The 17377-nt window shown below is 43.4% G+C and overlaps 1 protein-coding gene across 1 annotated transcript; it reads right to left on the bottom strand.

The window, feature by feature from the left end:
* Positions 1 to 6958: 6958 nt before the first annotated feature.
* On the bottom strand, positions 6959 to 15602 carry LOC137908427 (arrestin domain-containing protein 3-like). Its single transcript, XM_068752832.1, has 8 exons — positions 15323 to 15602; positions 12637 to 12718; positions 11245 to 11392; positions 9063 to 9165; positions 8714 to 8970; positions 7898 to 8051; positions 7665 to 7819; positions 6959 to 7080 (listed from the first exon to the last, which is right to left on the bottom strand). Exons 1-8 carry the CDS (start codon positions 15600 to 15602, stop codon positions 7003 to 7005), a joined length of 1257 nt encoding a protein of 418 aa, XP_068608933.1. The 3' UTR covers positions 6959 to 7002.
* Between the last annotated feature and the right edge of the window lie 1775 nt (positions 15603 to 17377).

Raw genomic sequence — 17377 nt, 5'->3', positions numbered from 1 at the left:
TGGGCGGCGGTCTGCAGCCAGAAGGGTCGGGGGGTGGGGGGGGGGGGGGGGGGCGCCAGGAACGTTACCAGATAGTGTTATTATTATTCTCATATTCTTGTACTGAGTGGGTGTGTCTAAGTGTAACGGTCCAATGATGGGTCAGAGACGATAGCTGGACTAGAGATCAGGACGAGCGTTTATCAAACTAAAGGCAACAAACCGACCAATCAGAACGTTTCTCACATCCATCGACTCCAGCAAGTTCTTATTGGTTTGCAATATTTATCATTAGAGCAGCGACAGCCAATCAGAGATTGGATTCACCAAGGATTCACCTGCAAGCAGTGAATTGTTGGTGATTCTGTAAATTTTAAAGATTCTAGATCGGCAAATCCAGAATAAGAAGTGGCTCCAGATCACACTCTGATGTGTTTTGGACCTCGTGATGATCATTGAGTCATTATTTTTGTCCAATCACTGTAGGCGTCATCCGTGACAAGAATTTATTTGGGGGAAGGGTTTTTATTTAACCTGAAATTTGTGATTTGGAGTAAATCCGAGCTGTAAAATGTCTTTAGTTTGATAAACAGTCAGGATGAGCATGTACCGAAGCAGCTGGCGGTCTGTCACTGTACATGTATGACTTGTTTTGTGTGTGTTTGGGGGGGAGGGGTATAAATAATTAACATGTTACATGCACATGACCGTATGTGCATGTGTATGCAAGCTAACAAAGTGAAGAAGTCTGGTACTCTGAGGCTACTGGTGAGTTTAACAACACGTGAGAGCAGGCGTGTTGCAGGTTCAACATTGCACACACCTAGACACCAAGTATGGAAGGTAACGGTGGCGAAAGGAAACGGGTAGAAAGAGAGAGGAAGTAAGAAGGGAAGAAGCGTAGGACAGGAAAGAGGGAGAGACTGAGGAGGTTTCGTTGTCAGCGGCGAGAACGGTTTCTGCAACAGGTTGTTAGAAAAGAAGCTTTTGACCATTTTCACTTGATGTGAAGTCGAATCAGTTAGTGAATAATTTTCAGAGCCAGAATAAATGTGATTTTATTTGTCAATTAAATCAAGATGCACAAAAGTATGGAAGCACAGAAAGGCCAAAGTTGTAAATTTATTTTTAATGGATTTATTTGCATTTTAAAAAAAGGAAAAACAAAATAGTTGAGAAACTGGGTTTAGATGAGGTTATACCTGAGTTTCCATCCACTTATGGACAATGAGGAGAGCTTTTAAATGAAAAATGTTTTAGTATTTATTTATCCAGTCTTGGTTCTATTTCCAATTTGAATAAGGAAAAATCACTGAATTAATTTTGGCCTTTATCTGCTTCCATACCTGAGCTGCGTCACATTCAGACTTCATGCCTTGTTATGCACAGACACAGTTAGCGTGTGCTAATATATTTAGCAGAGTCAGGATTGCTCTCTAAAAGCCATATCCAACTGGACGGTGATGCTTTGCTGCACAAAGTGTTTAGTGTTGTGTTTTTCTTTTTCTTATTATATCAAATTGATATTCATGGATAGCTGCAACTCTATTTAAAAAGATAACAGTAATGTAATAAATGTAATAAAATGCAGAGGTGCATCATAGTTTCTATTAAACATTCAGGGAGATTTTAAATAAAAACAAATCACCTTAATGGTTTGGATGGCGTCAGACTCGATGTTGACAATCTGCTGCACATGTCAATGAAATACTGTATAATGTGATTATTAAAATATACAGTATTTACAGTGGTGGAAGAATTACTCAGATCATTTACTCAAGTAACATCGTCAGGACAAGCAATTTAAAAAACATGTTATGATTACTCAAATATTTTCATCTTTATGTCAGAAACAAACAAAATGGTAATTTAAATTCTACACTTATATAAATTCAAACAGATTAATTTGTTGCAAACACATTTTTCACATATTTTATTGGATTTGAAAATTGTTTTATTTTAAAATTTTCACAAGTTCAGTCTTGAATCTTATGTATTCTTTTTTGTGTGTGTGGAAAAATCAAAAGGTAATTTTCTGTAAAATAAAATTACGTTAAGTCAACTAAACAGATTCGGGAAGGTGAGTGATGAACTTCAAATTCATCAGATAATTCTTCCGAAATCTGGTTTTTAATTTGGATTTTCTTCTATTTTGTATTTTGTTCTGTGAAAAACAGAATTTGCCTAAATATTTGTCAAGATTATAGGAGGTGAGAGCAAGTCATACATCTGAAACAGTTGTTTGTATCCTTGATATTCATATGTTGTTTTTATAAGCTAATAATGTTTTTGCTTTTTTTATTTCATATTTTAACTTGAACAAGAACCAGTCAATAAGCTGTTAATAAACACAGAAGTATTGGAGTAACAAAAAAGAAGGACCGATGAAGTACACATTGCATTGAGTGCAGGACTTGAGTAAATGTACTTAGTTCCTCTCCACCGCTGAGTATTTGTGCAGTATCGGTAACCGGGGCAGGGTGAACGTTTGTGCCTTGTTGGTCGCCGGGTCTGACCGCCGCGCCCCAGAGTCCGAGCGGGAACGGAGAGGTGGCTGAGGGTCCGTCACATTTGAATATTTTGGTTTAAAAGCTGTATATTTGGAGCTCCGACCTTCAGCCATATCTTTGTGTCTGTTTGAGTCTATTTACTGAGTGACGTCGTTTCCTTGTCGGTCGGCCTCCTGCTGAAGATCAGGACCAGAGTGAGAAATGTCTTGTTTTTTTTATCATCACAAATCTGCTCCAATCTCAAAACATTTGATGGCATCAGTTGAATGACATCATTTTAATGTGTCTCTACTATGGTTTGGGCTGTTTCTCCCCTTTAGTGCTTCTAATAGTCATTAAAATGTCCAAAGAGATTGTTAGCGGCATAAGCTGGCCTTTGTCGCCACTTGGAGGCGATGTTTCCCAGAAGAAAAACGAAGTGCATCTCACGTTCAGAGATCATGTACAGCAGGTCGCTCAACCAGAAATGTGCTAGAATTTGTATTTTGGAGAAAAATGTACAAAAATATATGGGCTCTGTTATGAACGTCTCTGTGTGGTCTTTGCTTCTTCAGCGCTCCCATGAATTTTAAAGGCTTCACGTGAAAACCATGCAGAAACTAGAGAATGTTAGAAACGAGCTCACAAGCCTGCCCGTCAACGAGGTGGAACCCGACGCAAGCACATGTGGGTCTTTAAAATGTGAAAGAATATTGTTCATCATAGAATAAAACAAGTTTGAGAGAAGGTTCATGATGATTACGTTATTTTAACAGAAAAAAAGACACAAACGAAAAGCCGATTTTTAGTCCGGGGAAAAAAATAAAGTCCAGATTATTACAATTCTGAGAAGCTTTTTAGAATTCTAATAATTTTTAGAATTTAGAATTATGTATAGTTAAAAAAAGTAGCATGAACTATCTTGGTCCTGATTTAAATTGGCATGAATGTTGAACACTGGGGTCAGGTTTGGGGTTAGTTGTGAATTTATCAATGAATAATTAGCTCTTAATAATAATGCATTGGTTTTATATAGTGCTTGGGTAGCCACGCCCCCCGGAAGGCGTCAGCTCAGACACTCGGACAGCATTTGATGGAAATGCAATTAATGCATTCTGTTCATTGGCAAAGCAGACAGAGCTTCTCGGTCAGGTGTTTCATGGATGTGGAATTTTTTCTGAGGACCACGCAGAGGGGCTTTAAATATTTACCGGTAATTGAAGGACTTTTTCCACTCAATTTTAATGTATTTTTGTCCAAAAACGGTGGAATTAACGTCACTGCACGTACAGGAGTCAGAAAACAACAGAGCAACGGCACAAATACCACTGGAATCTGTGGACTCGTCAAGCACGGTAAGAATTTATTCTTATTTTATTGAAGTTTTTGGTGGCATTAATATTCCGGATAAACGTGCAGTAACCAGCGTAATTTCATGACTCGTACTTATGCAGCCTATAAGTGTGATAGGCTGCAACTGTTTCTGATTGTACCACAATAGAATACCGAAGAAAATGTTAATAGAACTTATAAAACGTATCTTTACAGTTTACACTGGTCTAATGATCGATAACGCCGATAAACCCCAAGCCAGGTGCTAATGATTAGCTAATTAGTCGATTAATCATAACGTTTCAATCGGCAGAGTTTTCACTACGGAGGTTTGAGTTGACATTAAAAATGGCGATATTTGTGGGCGATAAATTTATGTTTAAAACTAAAAGTTAAATGCTTTCAGTGACTTGGGAAGCTAACGCTAGCCTCGAGCTAGCTGCAGCCTTTGGCTGTAAACACCGGCGCTAGCCCCGAGCTAGCTGCAGCCTTTAGCTGTAAACACCGACGCTAGCCTCGAGCTAGCTGCAGCCTTTAGTTCGGGGTTACCGGTCGTCATGGTTACACAAGCCGTGACTGCAGTATCTCACCATTTTCGAGTATTATTTTTTTGTCTTTGTGCTACATGCGAACCGAAGCGGCTCGGCTGCTTTGTCTGAGGAAGCTAACGTAAACAGCTGCACGTGGAGCCAAGAGATGACGTGTAGCGTCATGATTGGTCTATTAGGTCATGTGGGCGTGTTAGACGGAAAGGAGTCACTGAAACTACAGCCATAACTTCACTTGTTGAACCGCCAGGGGGCGCCACGATCTGCAGTTCCAGCTTCCTGTCTTCTCCGTTGAACAATGCTACGATCTGTAATCCGTAATTAAGATTTGCATTTATAGTTTAGAAATGTCTGAATAAATGCTGTCAGAAAGATAAAAGCATTAAAAGCTGAGTGTTTTGAATCCGTTTTCAATGTTAACGTTTAAAATGTCTTCCTGATCTCACTCTGGATCCAATCTCGATGAGATTTGGTGGTATGATCGAGGTCCCTGCCCTACATGACTTTGTTAGATTCCAGTGTGGGGGGGGGGGGGGGGGGTCATAGTAGCAGAGAGGGGCAGAGATGTGACCCTATGACCTGTAGGTGGCTGAATGATGCAAGGTCAGAGTCGTGTGTCGCTCCAGATCCTCCGTGATGTAGGAGAAGTGATTCCATTCGTCAGAAAGCTTCAACTATCAAATGATCACATCTGATCTTTTTTTTTTCCATTGATGACGGCCGTCTGATTTTTGTTCGAGACTGATGGGATGGTCGTTGTTTTGACTCTCTGGAATTTGCATTCCGGTTGTTCAGGTTTTGCCACCCTTTGAGTCATTTGACATTTCACAACCACCCATCGAACAAAGGACGACAGAAGGAAGGGTTTTCCCTTCGCGTTTTAGCTGTGGTCTAGAATAAAGACAATTAGACAATTTTGTTTCCGTGGTTACAAGTTCAATCTAGGCTCGTTCTGGGGGAAAATGGCAAAAAAGATGACATTTGGAATGTTAAGTGAGGAGACCTGCTGCCATTTGAAATTGGAAAGTTTCCCATTCTTGACTGATGGAGCATTTCAGATGTTGAGGAGCTTTACGGTTCAAACATCTTCGGGAGGTGAATAGTTTGGACTGTAGGACAGTGAGACTCCGTTGGCACGGAGACACGCTACAGTAACCGGTCCAGAGCATGGTTGGAAACCGTCTCCAAACACTGACAGGTGTAGATTTATTTAAAAAGCCATCACATCCTGTTTTTGTTATTCTCTCATGGAGCATCAGAAATGTTTCAGAAACAGTTTGAACATCAGAATCTTTTAGACGATTTGGAAAAATTCAGCCGAAGTAGGAAAGCGATGCGAGTGAGAAGCTGCATGTCCTCAATATAAACACGCATTCCCAGTTCCTCCTGCCTGCTGGTGCATTCCCTCCTCATCCAGTTCAAACCAGTTTCTGTTTATCAGCCACAAAGACACAGCCTGCATAGAAGAAGCCAAAACACGATTCGTGTGACCTCCCATTAAATATGTGGGTCAAGGTATGAGCGTGTCGTCCTGCAAAGTGAGACCGGGAAACCTCACGCACAAAACACCCCCCCCCCCCCCCTCCCCAAAAAAAACCCTCTCCTTGGATGTGGTGTCATGTTTCACAAATTACAGAATCATTTTTTAATGTGAACAGGGCGGTAGCGGATGGGATTATGGACTAGACTACTCGGTAACTACTCGAAGGAAGAAAAAAACACACGTATTTATTTTACAAAATAAACTTTATTTTATCAAAAGTTGATCATGACAGCAGAAATATCATGATAACAATACATAATGCACAGAAATGGAATAAAGAGCAACGGAGTATATGAAAGTAGTGCAAAAAAAAAGAAAAAACACAAATACAAAAATATATTGCACTTTGAAGTTTTAGGTGGAAGAAAATCATGTTTGAACAACATTCTCAATTCGATATTCTTGTCTGTAAACTTTTTTTTTCTTTTCATTTTTTAACACAAAGCTTTTTAAGGAAATCCACGTCCAGAAGAGCTTCCGTTAGAAACCAACAGATTTGTGATGCTTTATGTTGATTGGTCGGACTTGTGCTTTTTTTTTCTCTCTCTCTTGCCCCTGGTCGTCGCATCACATTCACTCCCTCACACACGCAAATTCACACACAGTTTGAGCTTTAAGTGCTCGAGGTGGTCGTTTATACGAAACGTGATCATATAAAGCATTTTTTTTTTCTCGTCTTGTCTAACATGCTCAAGTTTAACTGCAGACAGCTTTTAAATGTGCTGTTTAAAGTAAAGACACAAATCTGTGGACAGAATCTGTAGCGTATAGGCCCGTGGCATCCTGCAGGATAGAAACCCCCACCGAGAGGAAAGACTCACTACAGCGTGTGCAAATTCCACCGAGGCGGGACAAGTCTGCTTCGCGTTCTGCCTCGTCCAGCAGCGATGTCAGAGTCCTTTTGTTTGCCTCGTCTTGAGGACAGGATTAAAAATAAATCCTGCATGGCTCCAAATCCCCGGTCTATATACCAAATACACTGTAACCCCCCCCCCCCCCCCTGCCCAGACCCCCCAGGTCAGGGAGGCTGCAGCATGATTTATCATATCTGGAGCTGCTGAAGGCGACGGCCTCTTGTTCAGGCAGAAGTCTCGGATCTCTGGAGCCGTCGTCAGCGGGACGGGCACATGTCGGGCCTCCCGACGCCGGCGGCCGGGCGTGCCGCCACGGGGTCCGGGAAAGGATCCACCTGAGGAAGGTGACACAAAGGAATGTCACGGGCTGCTGGTGCAGCGACAGATAAAACAGAGGGTGAATGTTAAGGAAACATGACAGAAGACAATAGTTTGAATTTTCTTTTTCTTACGTGAGACGAGGAACATTTTACGTCACGAAAACCAAACTTTGAATCTTCTAATGGAACTCTATTCTTTCCAAAAGATCTTTTCTGAAGTTACACTTTTCCATGTGTTTGTACTTCAGTTTGTTTATTTGTAACCAATCTGTAAAATTGTTACAATTTTTCCCAAACTTTGCAAAAAGTACAGACGTCTCGCACGTGAGACCGCAGATCCAGAATTCTAGGATTTCTTGGGGAAGAATTTTAAAAAAAACATGCTGGAAGAACAAATATCTGACATTTCTTTTTATACAATTAGCATAACAAATACATTTTGATATTAATTGATCTACGTCGCTTTACAGAGATTTTTTCTTCTTTTTTTCTGTAATTTGTTGATGCACTTTTGGCCGGTTCTGTCTTTTAACAAAATAACTCCTTTTAATGCAGAGGAGTCTTTTACATATTTTTTGGTGACAAAGCAGCATCTGTACCTCGGAGTAGAGCGGCGGGGGGCGGTATCTGAACTCCGTGATGTAGGTCAGCAGAGATCCCTGCTCCTCTCCGTCGCTGTCGGGCCGACCGCAACCGTGCAGACGGTCCCTCCTCTGAGACTCCGATATTGACAGGTCGCTGTAATTAGGCGGCGCTGCGACATGCAAATGAGCGTGAGACGTCGCGGTGCGCAAGGCGAGCAGCATGAGCACGCGCCGTTCAGTGTACATACCCTCGGGCGTCTCCTGCAGGCCCAGCCAGTTCAATGTGCTGCAGTTGCTGCTAATGCTGGAGGTGCGAGAGGTGCAGGCGTGGAGAGGTATGGTCCCGATCACCAGGGGCAACGAGAGAGACAGATTCAATCCGCCGGGAACATCCACATACACCTGCAGGCGGGAAAGACAGACGGAGGGTTGACGTAAAACAAATGCCACCAGTTGATGCAGGTGAGGGTGAGATCATTCCGTAATCACCGCCGTCTGTCTGTCTGTCTGTAAACAAGATGACTCAAAAGGTTCCGGATGAAGCTTTAAGGAAACGTTACCAGGAACAGACGATTACATTTTTGGTCAGGATCCAGAAGAGATTCTGGATTCTGGATCACTTTGAAATGTTCTTTAACATTTCAAACGGAGCTTCAAAAATGTTTTCCAGTAAAAAAATAGATATATATTACATTGTAACATTGGAAAAACTCCATTTACGGATTCAAAAATCAAATACGCATCAACGCCGACTCGCTGAAACGTTTCTACTTGAATAAAGTGTGACATTGACTTTGGATCGCTTGGAGCTACGAGTCAGTAAGGAGTGTGATGTGTGGACGATCGGTTACATAATCTTAGCCCGGAGGTTAAAAAAACAGCTAGTAGCAATTAGCAGCTGACTCGAGGAGAGAAAAAAGCCGTTTACACGTCACGCCTGTATCGCTTGTGGAATCCTGCCATGATTTTTCTTCTGGACCAAAAACCACTCGATTTTGCAACACCTTCACGCGATCCGTGTCGGAACGGTGCCGGTTCAGAGCAGAGGTCTCCCCTGGACTCACCACGAGGGCGTACTCCACTCTGATGATGGGACAGTCGAGGATGGAGGGCGACACCGGGGGGATCTTCAGCAGCTTGCCTTCCCAGCTCTGGCTCTTCCCCTGCAGCAGAGGGTCTCCCCTCAGGTTAGAAACCAGCTGCTGGATCTGCTTGCCCTTGCCTTTAGCAAAGAAGGTCTGGTTCTGGTACAGAGCCGCCTTGGGCACCACGACCCTGGACGAGCAGTTCTCCACCTCGGCGAAGATTTGAATGGACTCGCCTTGGAGAGAGAGAGAAGACACGAGTCTGAGAAGTGAAGTGAAGGGAGAAGAAGAGGAGGAGGAAGAGGAGCGAGGAGGAGATCTGACTCACCTGGAGTGTAGCCCTTTCTTTCTATCTTGGCACTGAGGGAGATCGGGCCTGAAGCACAGAACCAGCAGCACAGAGTTTTCTCCTTGGTACCCGCCTGAGGGGCCTGTTCACACACAAACGCATCTAATGTTACAACCCCCTCCTGTTACACAATGTGCTAGCTTAGCATAGCATAAAGATGGGGAAACAGGAGCTAGCCTAGCTCCATGCAATCGTGACAGATCCCAACTCGCAGCACCTCGGAAGCTCAGAAGTGAAATGTTTTTTAAAAGATCTTTATTGCATTTTACTTGTTTTTTTTTTTAAATAAATGACTTGATATTGTCTCCTTCGTTCAGAACACAATTAAAACCTCCAAGAAACTCTTTTTCTGACGAGTTAGGGCACTAAAATCCACAAATATTTCAGATTTACATGCATGTATGATTTTGAATGATTGTTGCTGCCCCCTAGTGTCTTCTTTATCTATGACACTGTTAGATACATCTGCTTATGTGTTTATCATTAATTCACCAATCGGTAGCACTAGTTATGTCATGGTTCTTTTAATGCCATTTATAACAATTTCCTTCATAAATCATACTCAATATATTCATAACGTGTGTGTCAATCGTGTATCTGTACCCCCAGATCTCTCTGCCATTCCGTTCCATTGACCACAAAATATCCGACAAATGAAATACTTCCAAATGGTGTTGGATATTGGCCGAAGGAAGCGTTTACAACGTTTAAATTTGCGTGCCGTTAACAGTGTGCTTTTATAAATCTCTTTGATCCATGTTGTGAGATTATCGATCTGTCTTGAAGCCATAATAATACAGTCGAACCTCGGTTCTCTGTAGTTGAACAACTCGGTATTGGAACAAAAGAGTTTAAAATGCCTCGGAAAGTCGAACAAATTCTCAGAGTTCCACGCGAGTGGAGGCGAACCGAAGACGCGCGAACGGAGGCGGAGTCTGCCCGAGTGGGTGCAGTTTGAGTCGACCTGCAACAGGAGAAAGATGAATGTTGCAAATGTTTCGTTTCGTGTGCGTGTTTTTTTTTTCTTTCATATTTATTCTTTTGAGTTCGTTGTCATGGATCCAAAGAAAGGCAGCAAGTAATACTACTGGAAAAGTAGTATTAGAAGTAATGAGAACTGCTGAATTAAAAAAAAAAAGGGGATGATCGCCAAATATAAAACTTAACGTCCGTGTCTGGGATCTCGCTGCGGGACGGTATAGAGAAATGAACGATTTGGACTTTGCTGAGCTAAAGAGAAAGAGAAGGGACACAAAACCCAGGAGGACAGTTACCCAGTCATTTTATGGAGGAGGACCCCCTTTCAAAGGAATAACCCCTCCCCCCCCCCTTCCATCTGACCCTTCACCTCCCGACACCGCAGCCGAAACGCTACGTAAATAATACAGAATAATGTTAGATCAACTTTTATTCTGCTTTTGTTTTTCGTACTATTTCCACTTTCGTGTATTATCTGTTGTTATTTCTTATGGGAAATGTTTGGTTATCGAAAAGTACTACGAAACGAATTCTGTTCGAGAACCGCGGTTCCAGTGCGTTTGTTTATTTTCGCTGACGCATCGACGGGCGGTGAGGGGCAGGTTTTCGGGGGTGATTAGGTGCCGTTATGTAATCTGACATGAGATCAACCTCAGTATAGCCACAGCACGGCCAGTAGGACGTAGAGGTGTCGGGGTTTTTTGAGTTCAGATGGATGTTCTTTCAAAATGCTCTTCATCATTTCTGACACTCTTCGTGTTAATCGCATAAATAAATCTGTTCTAATGATTGAGTGAATTATCCGACTGTTTTCTTCCTTCTTCTTTGGTTTCCCCGCTTTCAACATCTTGTTTTGAGTTCCCCGACTTGAGTCATTTTAATTGTGACTTAATACTTTTTCGGTTTATCGTTGAGCTATTTTGCAAAGGTCTCTCTTCCTGTTTGCTTGTTTGAATTTCCTGTTTTGTTTTGTGCTGCTCTTCTTTTTTTTTTTTTTAGTTCTTGCTCTGTGCAACTTAATTAACAGACATGAAGATGAGTTTGATCAACTTTTATCACAGGATGTTGGAAACCATTTCTTAGTGACGATGAGTGAATCCAGTCTTAATGCTACGCTAAGCCAAGCGGCGCGGCTACGGCCGTGCAGACAGGGGAGTGGCCGAGAGCGTGTGCGGCGTCCTACCAGCAGCACCGGCGTGTTGATGTCGATGTGCTCGAACACGATGAACTCTTTCTTCGCTTTGACGGGCAGCAGCCATGGGCGGTGCAGTTCGGCTTTCACCCAGTACCTCACGCTGCCGTGCTTCCCTTCAAAGGAAGTGGCCAGAGCCCTGACAGACGAGACAGAGGGCAGCACAAGGAATGTGAGGAGTTGAGGGTCTGTGGTTTGCGTATCGACTCGAGTACCCAGGTCCTTTACGTAAGTTAAAGTGCAGCATGACTCCGTGAGCATCTAATGTACAAGTACTGGATGAGTCTCCTGCAGCTGATCGTTTAATATACAATTAGGATGTCACGTTTAATCCAGCGGTTCCCAGCAGACGGGTCGAGCCCTTCTAAAAAGGGCCGGCAAATAAATGTCTTTTGATTAATGGGAGAGAAAAATGAAATAATGAAAATAAATCTGGCACATATGTTAATATTTAAGTTCAGATGCTTCTTTTATGAAATATATAAATAGGTTAGCCACTTTGACTCTCAATTTGGTTCACATTTAGATGTAAAACTATCTAGAAATCAGCCAAAAATAAAATGCAAAGGCATCCGTTTCTTCCACCCATTCCTGCTGAGGAGGCGGAGCTTTGCTGGTTGGAGACAAAATGCCGGTGGAGGTGATTTAACCATCAGAGACATGAAAGAAGGACTCAGAACTTCAGATGTCTTAATGTGAGGAAGGTTGCAGCCTGAGGGCTTCAGCTCAAAGTTTGTCCCATTTGATCATTTCCCGGGCAGCACGGTGGCCCAGTGGTTAGCGCTGTTGCCTCACAGCAAGAAGGTCACGGGTTTGAATCCGGCTTGCATCCTTTCTGCGAGGAGTTTTTATCTTCTCCCCGTGTCTGCGTGGGTTCTCTCCGGGTTCTCCGGCTTCCTCCCACCGAAAACGTGCAGCTCAGGTGGAATTTGTTACGCTAAGCTGTCCATTTGTGTGTGAGTGTGTGAATCATTGTCTGTCTGTGTGTGGCCGTGCGATGAACTGGCGGCTTGTCCGGGGTGTATCCCGCCTCCCGCCCACTGACTGCTGGGATAGGCTCCAGCGCGACCCGGTAACGGACAAAAGCAGTCAGGAAGGTGAACGAATGATCGTTTCCTAAACGGAACCGGGTCTTCACTGCACGACTTAATTCACAGCCAGCCAGAACCGAGACTTCGCTGATAGCGTCGGGCCCACGAGGGAAAACTAGTTGGTATTATTATTATTATTTTAGTTTCTGGTGAGTGATTCCGTTTATGTTTTTACTGAAATATTGCTTGCGTGTGGCTCTACTAACCATTAGTTTTATGGTCGAATTCACACTAAAAACTAAAATGACTACAATGATTTGTAGTTGGACGCATGTACCGTAAATGTACTCACATCTGAGGGAGGTTGAAGCTGAAGGCAAACTCGTGTAAGCCAGCATGCAGGACAGTGAGACCCTCCTCAGGACAGTCTTCATCTGAAAAAGCACATCACATTACACACCTCAGCACAGCCTACCGCACACTGTTGTGCAAGCTAGACTTGATATGAAAAGTTCTTATTTACATGTTCCCTTATTATTAATAAGGTTTTCAACTCTACATAATTTCCTGACAGTGTTTATTCTGTGGTAAACACAGTTTATGGAACTTCTGTTATAAAAACCTACATTTTATCTAAGCTTAACTACATTATTGTCACCTTAGAAGTGCTATTTGTGCTACAAATAGTTCAACTTTAATTTCAGGACTGCAGACGTGAGACTTTTCAGTTTTTGTCTACTTTACTTGGCAGTAAAATATGTATTCTGAGGGTGCGGTTTGAAGATATTTTGAACATTTTACCGACTAAATGAAGGATTTCATCGGTTAATCCAGAAAAAACATTTGAAAATTATCATAAAACTGGTCTCCTTTTTCAATACAAAATGAATTGGTCATTTTAATGGGCCACTTTATATATATATATATATATATATATATAAACTCTTGATGTTGACAATATAGATAATTTATTCGGGACTGCAGCGAAATGGCGTGTTTAAATAAAGTTGTTCAAACGTCAATGGACGGACTCGATGCTTCACCCACTAAAAGATGGAGGTGAGGAAGAAACTACAACAACACGACCTCCGTTCACTTCCTGGTTCCTTCTTCTGTTGTCTGTTTTTCAAAATCGCGTTTAAATGTTTCCAGATCTTTATTTTCCTGCCACCTCAGCAGTCTCTCCGTTTCAGCTGTCATAAAACAGCTTTGCGTGCACGAGCGTGTGTGTGTGTGCGTGCGTGCGTGTGTGTGTGTGTGTGTGTCAAGTCACCGGCAGTACGGAGCAAAGCAGGAGCAGACCGGTACGAACCAGACTGAGCAGCTTCCTCCAGCTGGAAACGCCACTGAACACGTCACAACTCGGCTCCTCATTGGACGAGAAGGTGACATAGTGCGCGAGCCGCGCTGTGAGTGGCTGAGCCCCGGACAAGCCCCTGCCCACATTAGTAGCAGCCATGCGGTGCGTTTCATGAGACTGGGGGAGGAAGTGTGTCAGACTGAAGTCCCGGAGACTCCCCCAGCGATGAATGAAATAAAAGATGACGGGGAAGTGAAGCGTGTCGTCGTCCCCGACATTTTCTGTTAAACTCAGAAAGTCTGCCGGGTTTAAATAAGGATAACAGCGAGATGCGTTCAGGGGCTCATGGTCGCGTGGAAAATATTTGAGTCCCTAACAACATTCTCTGATCGAATTGGAGAAGATGAGTGACAAGTCCTATAGCTTCGTTTAAACACTAACGGTAATATTTGATATTTAATGTGCAATTTTAAGAGGAAACTTTTGAGTAATTGAAGTATGTTTGGCGTGACGACTCCTTTTCGGTGATGAGGCAGATTCTTAAAATTTGAAATTGAAAACACATTTAAAAGTTCAGCTCTTGGTGACTTTCTGGGTTTCGAGCGCTGGAAACTGGAAATGAAAGCTGAACTCACAGATGTTTGTTTGTTTCTCCCTTTGTCATTCAGGTTTCCAGTTTATACGTTCCTCGTCATAATTCCGTTTTGACCGGGGGGGGGGTAATTACACGTCTTTGCTGTTGTGTTCAGATCGGCCATGTTGACGTGACGGTATCGTCGTGATAGCCTTTGATGCGGACGTCCGTGAAAAGGCAAAGCCACGTTGTTTTTGTCGAGATGACTGGATTCACCATCGCGCGGCTCGATCACCTGCTCCAACCGATGACCTTTGTGCCGACTCCCAATTGATCAGGATGTTCAAGTCGTGGTCTATAAAGGGGAGGCGTCTGTCAACTTTCACCAAACACCATTCGTCACCCTTGACCTTTTGAACTGTTGTCCATTCTCCAGCCACCGAATGGATGTCGATTAAAAAAAAAAAAAAAAAAAAAAAAAAAAACACACCCTCGATATTCTTCACAATGATGTTCAAAAAGAGGGATATAATTATTTTCAGATTCTGCTTATATATATATATGATCACGGTTTGGGGTCCAGTTCCGCCCTGAAAGCTCTAGACAATGATTAAACAGAGCAAATGCGACGGTTCACAGTCCAGGTGATAATCTGAGTTCCGATCACCTTTCTGTTCCCATCTTGGGGGCGCGCAACACAAGCCCGGAGTCAGATGGGTCCTCCCCGCTCCTCCTCCTCCTCCTCCTCCTCCTCCCCTCCCTCCCTGCTAGTTTCCGAACAGGTTTGAACCGCTTCTAACAAAGGGAGTTGTCTGCGCTAACCCGCTTCATGATGTTATCAATTGAAATTTTCATTTCCGCTCGGTTTGCGCGACGGAAAGAAATAAAAACAAAACAAAAAAAACACGAGCGCGTCGTGTCGTGTTCGTGGGTTTTAGCTCGGGAAGTCTTTCTCCAACTTCCATCCCGATCTGTAACCCCCCCCCCCCCCAAATAAATTACACCCCGACGTCATCGTGTCGGCGTTGCCCATTATTGATTACCCCGATTATCGGCGGCGCCGATCAGCTGTTGCATCAGTACCACTGTCGCCCCGGTTTAAGACCTGGACCAATAAAGTTTTCTGTCGCGTGCACGCGTGCGGGGGGGAACTCCGGAGCTCACCTGCGTCCTCTCCAATCAGCGTGTCGTAATGGTGCAGGTATTCCACCTCCTCGTTGTAGTTCTGGCTGTAGGACGTGTTCGCCGCGGCGTTCCGCGACTCCGTCCAGCGGACCTTGGCGACTCCTCTGGCGGTGACGACCAGGCTCTTGACGCGCACATCCCCGGTAACGTCCGCCACCACCCTGCCGGACACCAGGTCCCCGCCGGAGAACACCGGCAGGTTGCTCTCATTCAGGCTGTCAAAGTAGATCCCCAGGGCCCTCACTTTGGCCAACACCATGACGGCGGTGGAATAAAACTAAATTATAATATTCAACAAAAACAACAACAAGACGGGAATAAAAAATAACAAATAAAATAAAAAAGTCTGAATGCTGCGGTTAGCTCCGGTCGCCCAGCACGGAGCTGAATCTGCGGCCGGATCCGGGAGGGTTCATCCGGCTGAGGCGCTCAGCTGATGAGCCGCTGCTGCGCTCGCTCCGCTCCGCTCTCCTCCCGTCGGTCTCCGGTCTCCGGTCTCTGTCTGCAGCCGCCGCGCTCTTATAGCCTCATGTGCGCCAAGATGACCTCACTGAGCATGTGCGCACAGCCGCGCACGCTCACGAAGCGCATCATGAGGGAAACACACGCACGCACAAGTACACTCAACGCCGGACGAGTTCTCTCACGTCTCCGTTGCGTTTATTTTTTATGAAAAGAGAGTTTTACTCCGGACACATTTATACTAGAGGGATGGCGTTGAGTATATTTACTGCAGCTACAGTAAAAAAAAGTTTTTTTTTTTACTCCGAGGGTGTTACCGCCGTAAAAGTATACTAATATTAAAGTGTAAAACTGCGTAGAAATGTTGCATCAGAAAAGTAGGTTACACCAAAAAAAATAAAAACCCAGCTCATCTCTACCGGCGTGTTTAAAGAGCAAATCAACAGCAGTGGAAGAAGTTTTCAAAAGTATACCAATAAGTCCTGCTTGAAAATGATATGCACGTAAAAAATAATGTAAAGGAATCCAAGTATTCAGAGTAATAGTATTCTGCAGGCTCCTCTGCGTTGCCTGAGACAAACTCGGGGCGTAAAAAGCCTGCAAGGAGCTCAGTTGTTAATAAAAGACAACGACATGAAAGGAAGAAGCTTTCACACACCCTGTGTTACAAGTCCTCCTTAGAAAACGTCTTGTAATTACATCCACGATTCCCCAATGCGCCCATTTCACAATGACTATTTTGTTGAAACCTCACCGTTATTATTACAAATACTTTTTAAACGATTAAAATATATTCCAAGAAAAGTCATTTTATACGACGATACGTTTGGCCAGGAAGTGGTTGAATGCTAAAGTAATCTAACACAGGGCCCAAAGGGTTTAGAAATGTGTTTTTCTTTGGAAAAAATTGCCCAATTTTACTCAATTTAATGCAGAATAAAAGCCCCAACGTTACACTCAAAGAATGTTTGTGCATGTTTGTTTGAATACAGTAAATGTAACTGTAAAGAAAAAAAAAACTTTACCTTCGTGCAAACCAGCTGGACTGCGATTGGCTGATTGTGACTCCTTCCTGGCTGCGTTATTTTGCAGCAGTTTATTTCTTGTAGTAATTGTAGACGGCTTCACATGCGTGTCAACAAACATGCAATCTAAATAACAGGCATTTAAATAAACAAAGGGCGTTTGAATGTTCGCGTGTTTAAGAAATGAGCCATTTGGCCTTTTCGTAAAACACGCCCACATGACACTTACACGTTATCTCTGGGCTGCACGTGCACGTTCATTTCCTCGGACAAATGAACAGCTAGTGGCGCTTCGGTTCTCATCTTATACAAAGGCACAAAACTAATCGAAAAACGGCTTGCGTAACCGTGACGACCGGTACCCCCGAATGACTTGGAAACAGGTGGTTTATTCCGGTCCCTAAACCGACAAACAACTTTGAGAAAAGTCTGCGCTGGATCAAACTGTAGGCCGGGGGGGGGGGTGTGTGTGTCACGGAAAGGTCAAATCTAGGAAGTCTATTCTTATCTTGATGCCACCGTCCCTGTGGAAAAGTGTAACAGATCA

Source organism: Brachionichthys hirsutus, chromosome 19, assembly GCF_040956055.1.
Source record: "Brachionichthys hirsutus isolate HB-005 chromosome 19, CSIRO-AGI_Bhir_v1, whole genome shotgun sequence".
NCBI classification, from domain to species: Eukaryota; Metazoa; Chordata; class Actinopteri; order Lophiiformes; family Brachionichthyidae; genus Brachionichthys; species Brachionichthys hirsutus.
The sequence above is the reverse complement of the archived record's forward strand: the minus strand, read 5'-3'. Positions and strand labels throughout refer to the sequence as shown.

Excerpts from the sequence above, each read along its gene's own strand:
- LOC137908427 (XM_068752832.1), bottom strand. The coding sequence starts at position 15,602 with ATGGTGTTGGCCAAAGTGAGGGCCCTGGGGATCTACTTTGACAGCCTG. Across the intron at positions 9,166-11,244 it reads TCAACACGCCGGTGCTGCTG|GCCCCTCAGGCGGGTACCAA; the intron begins GTAGGACGCCGC and ends GTGTGTGAACAG. Across the intron at positions 7,820-7,897 it reads CCTGCAGGAGACGCCCGAGG|CGCCGCCTAATTACAGCGAC; the intron begins GTATGTACACTG and ends TGCATGTCGCAG.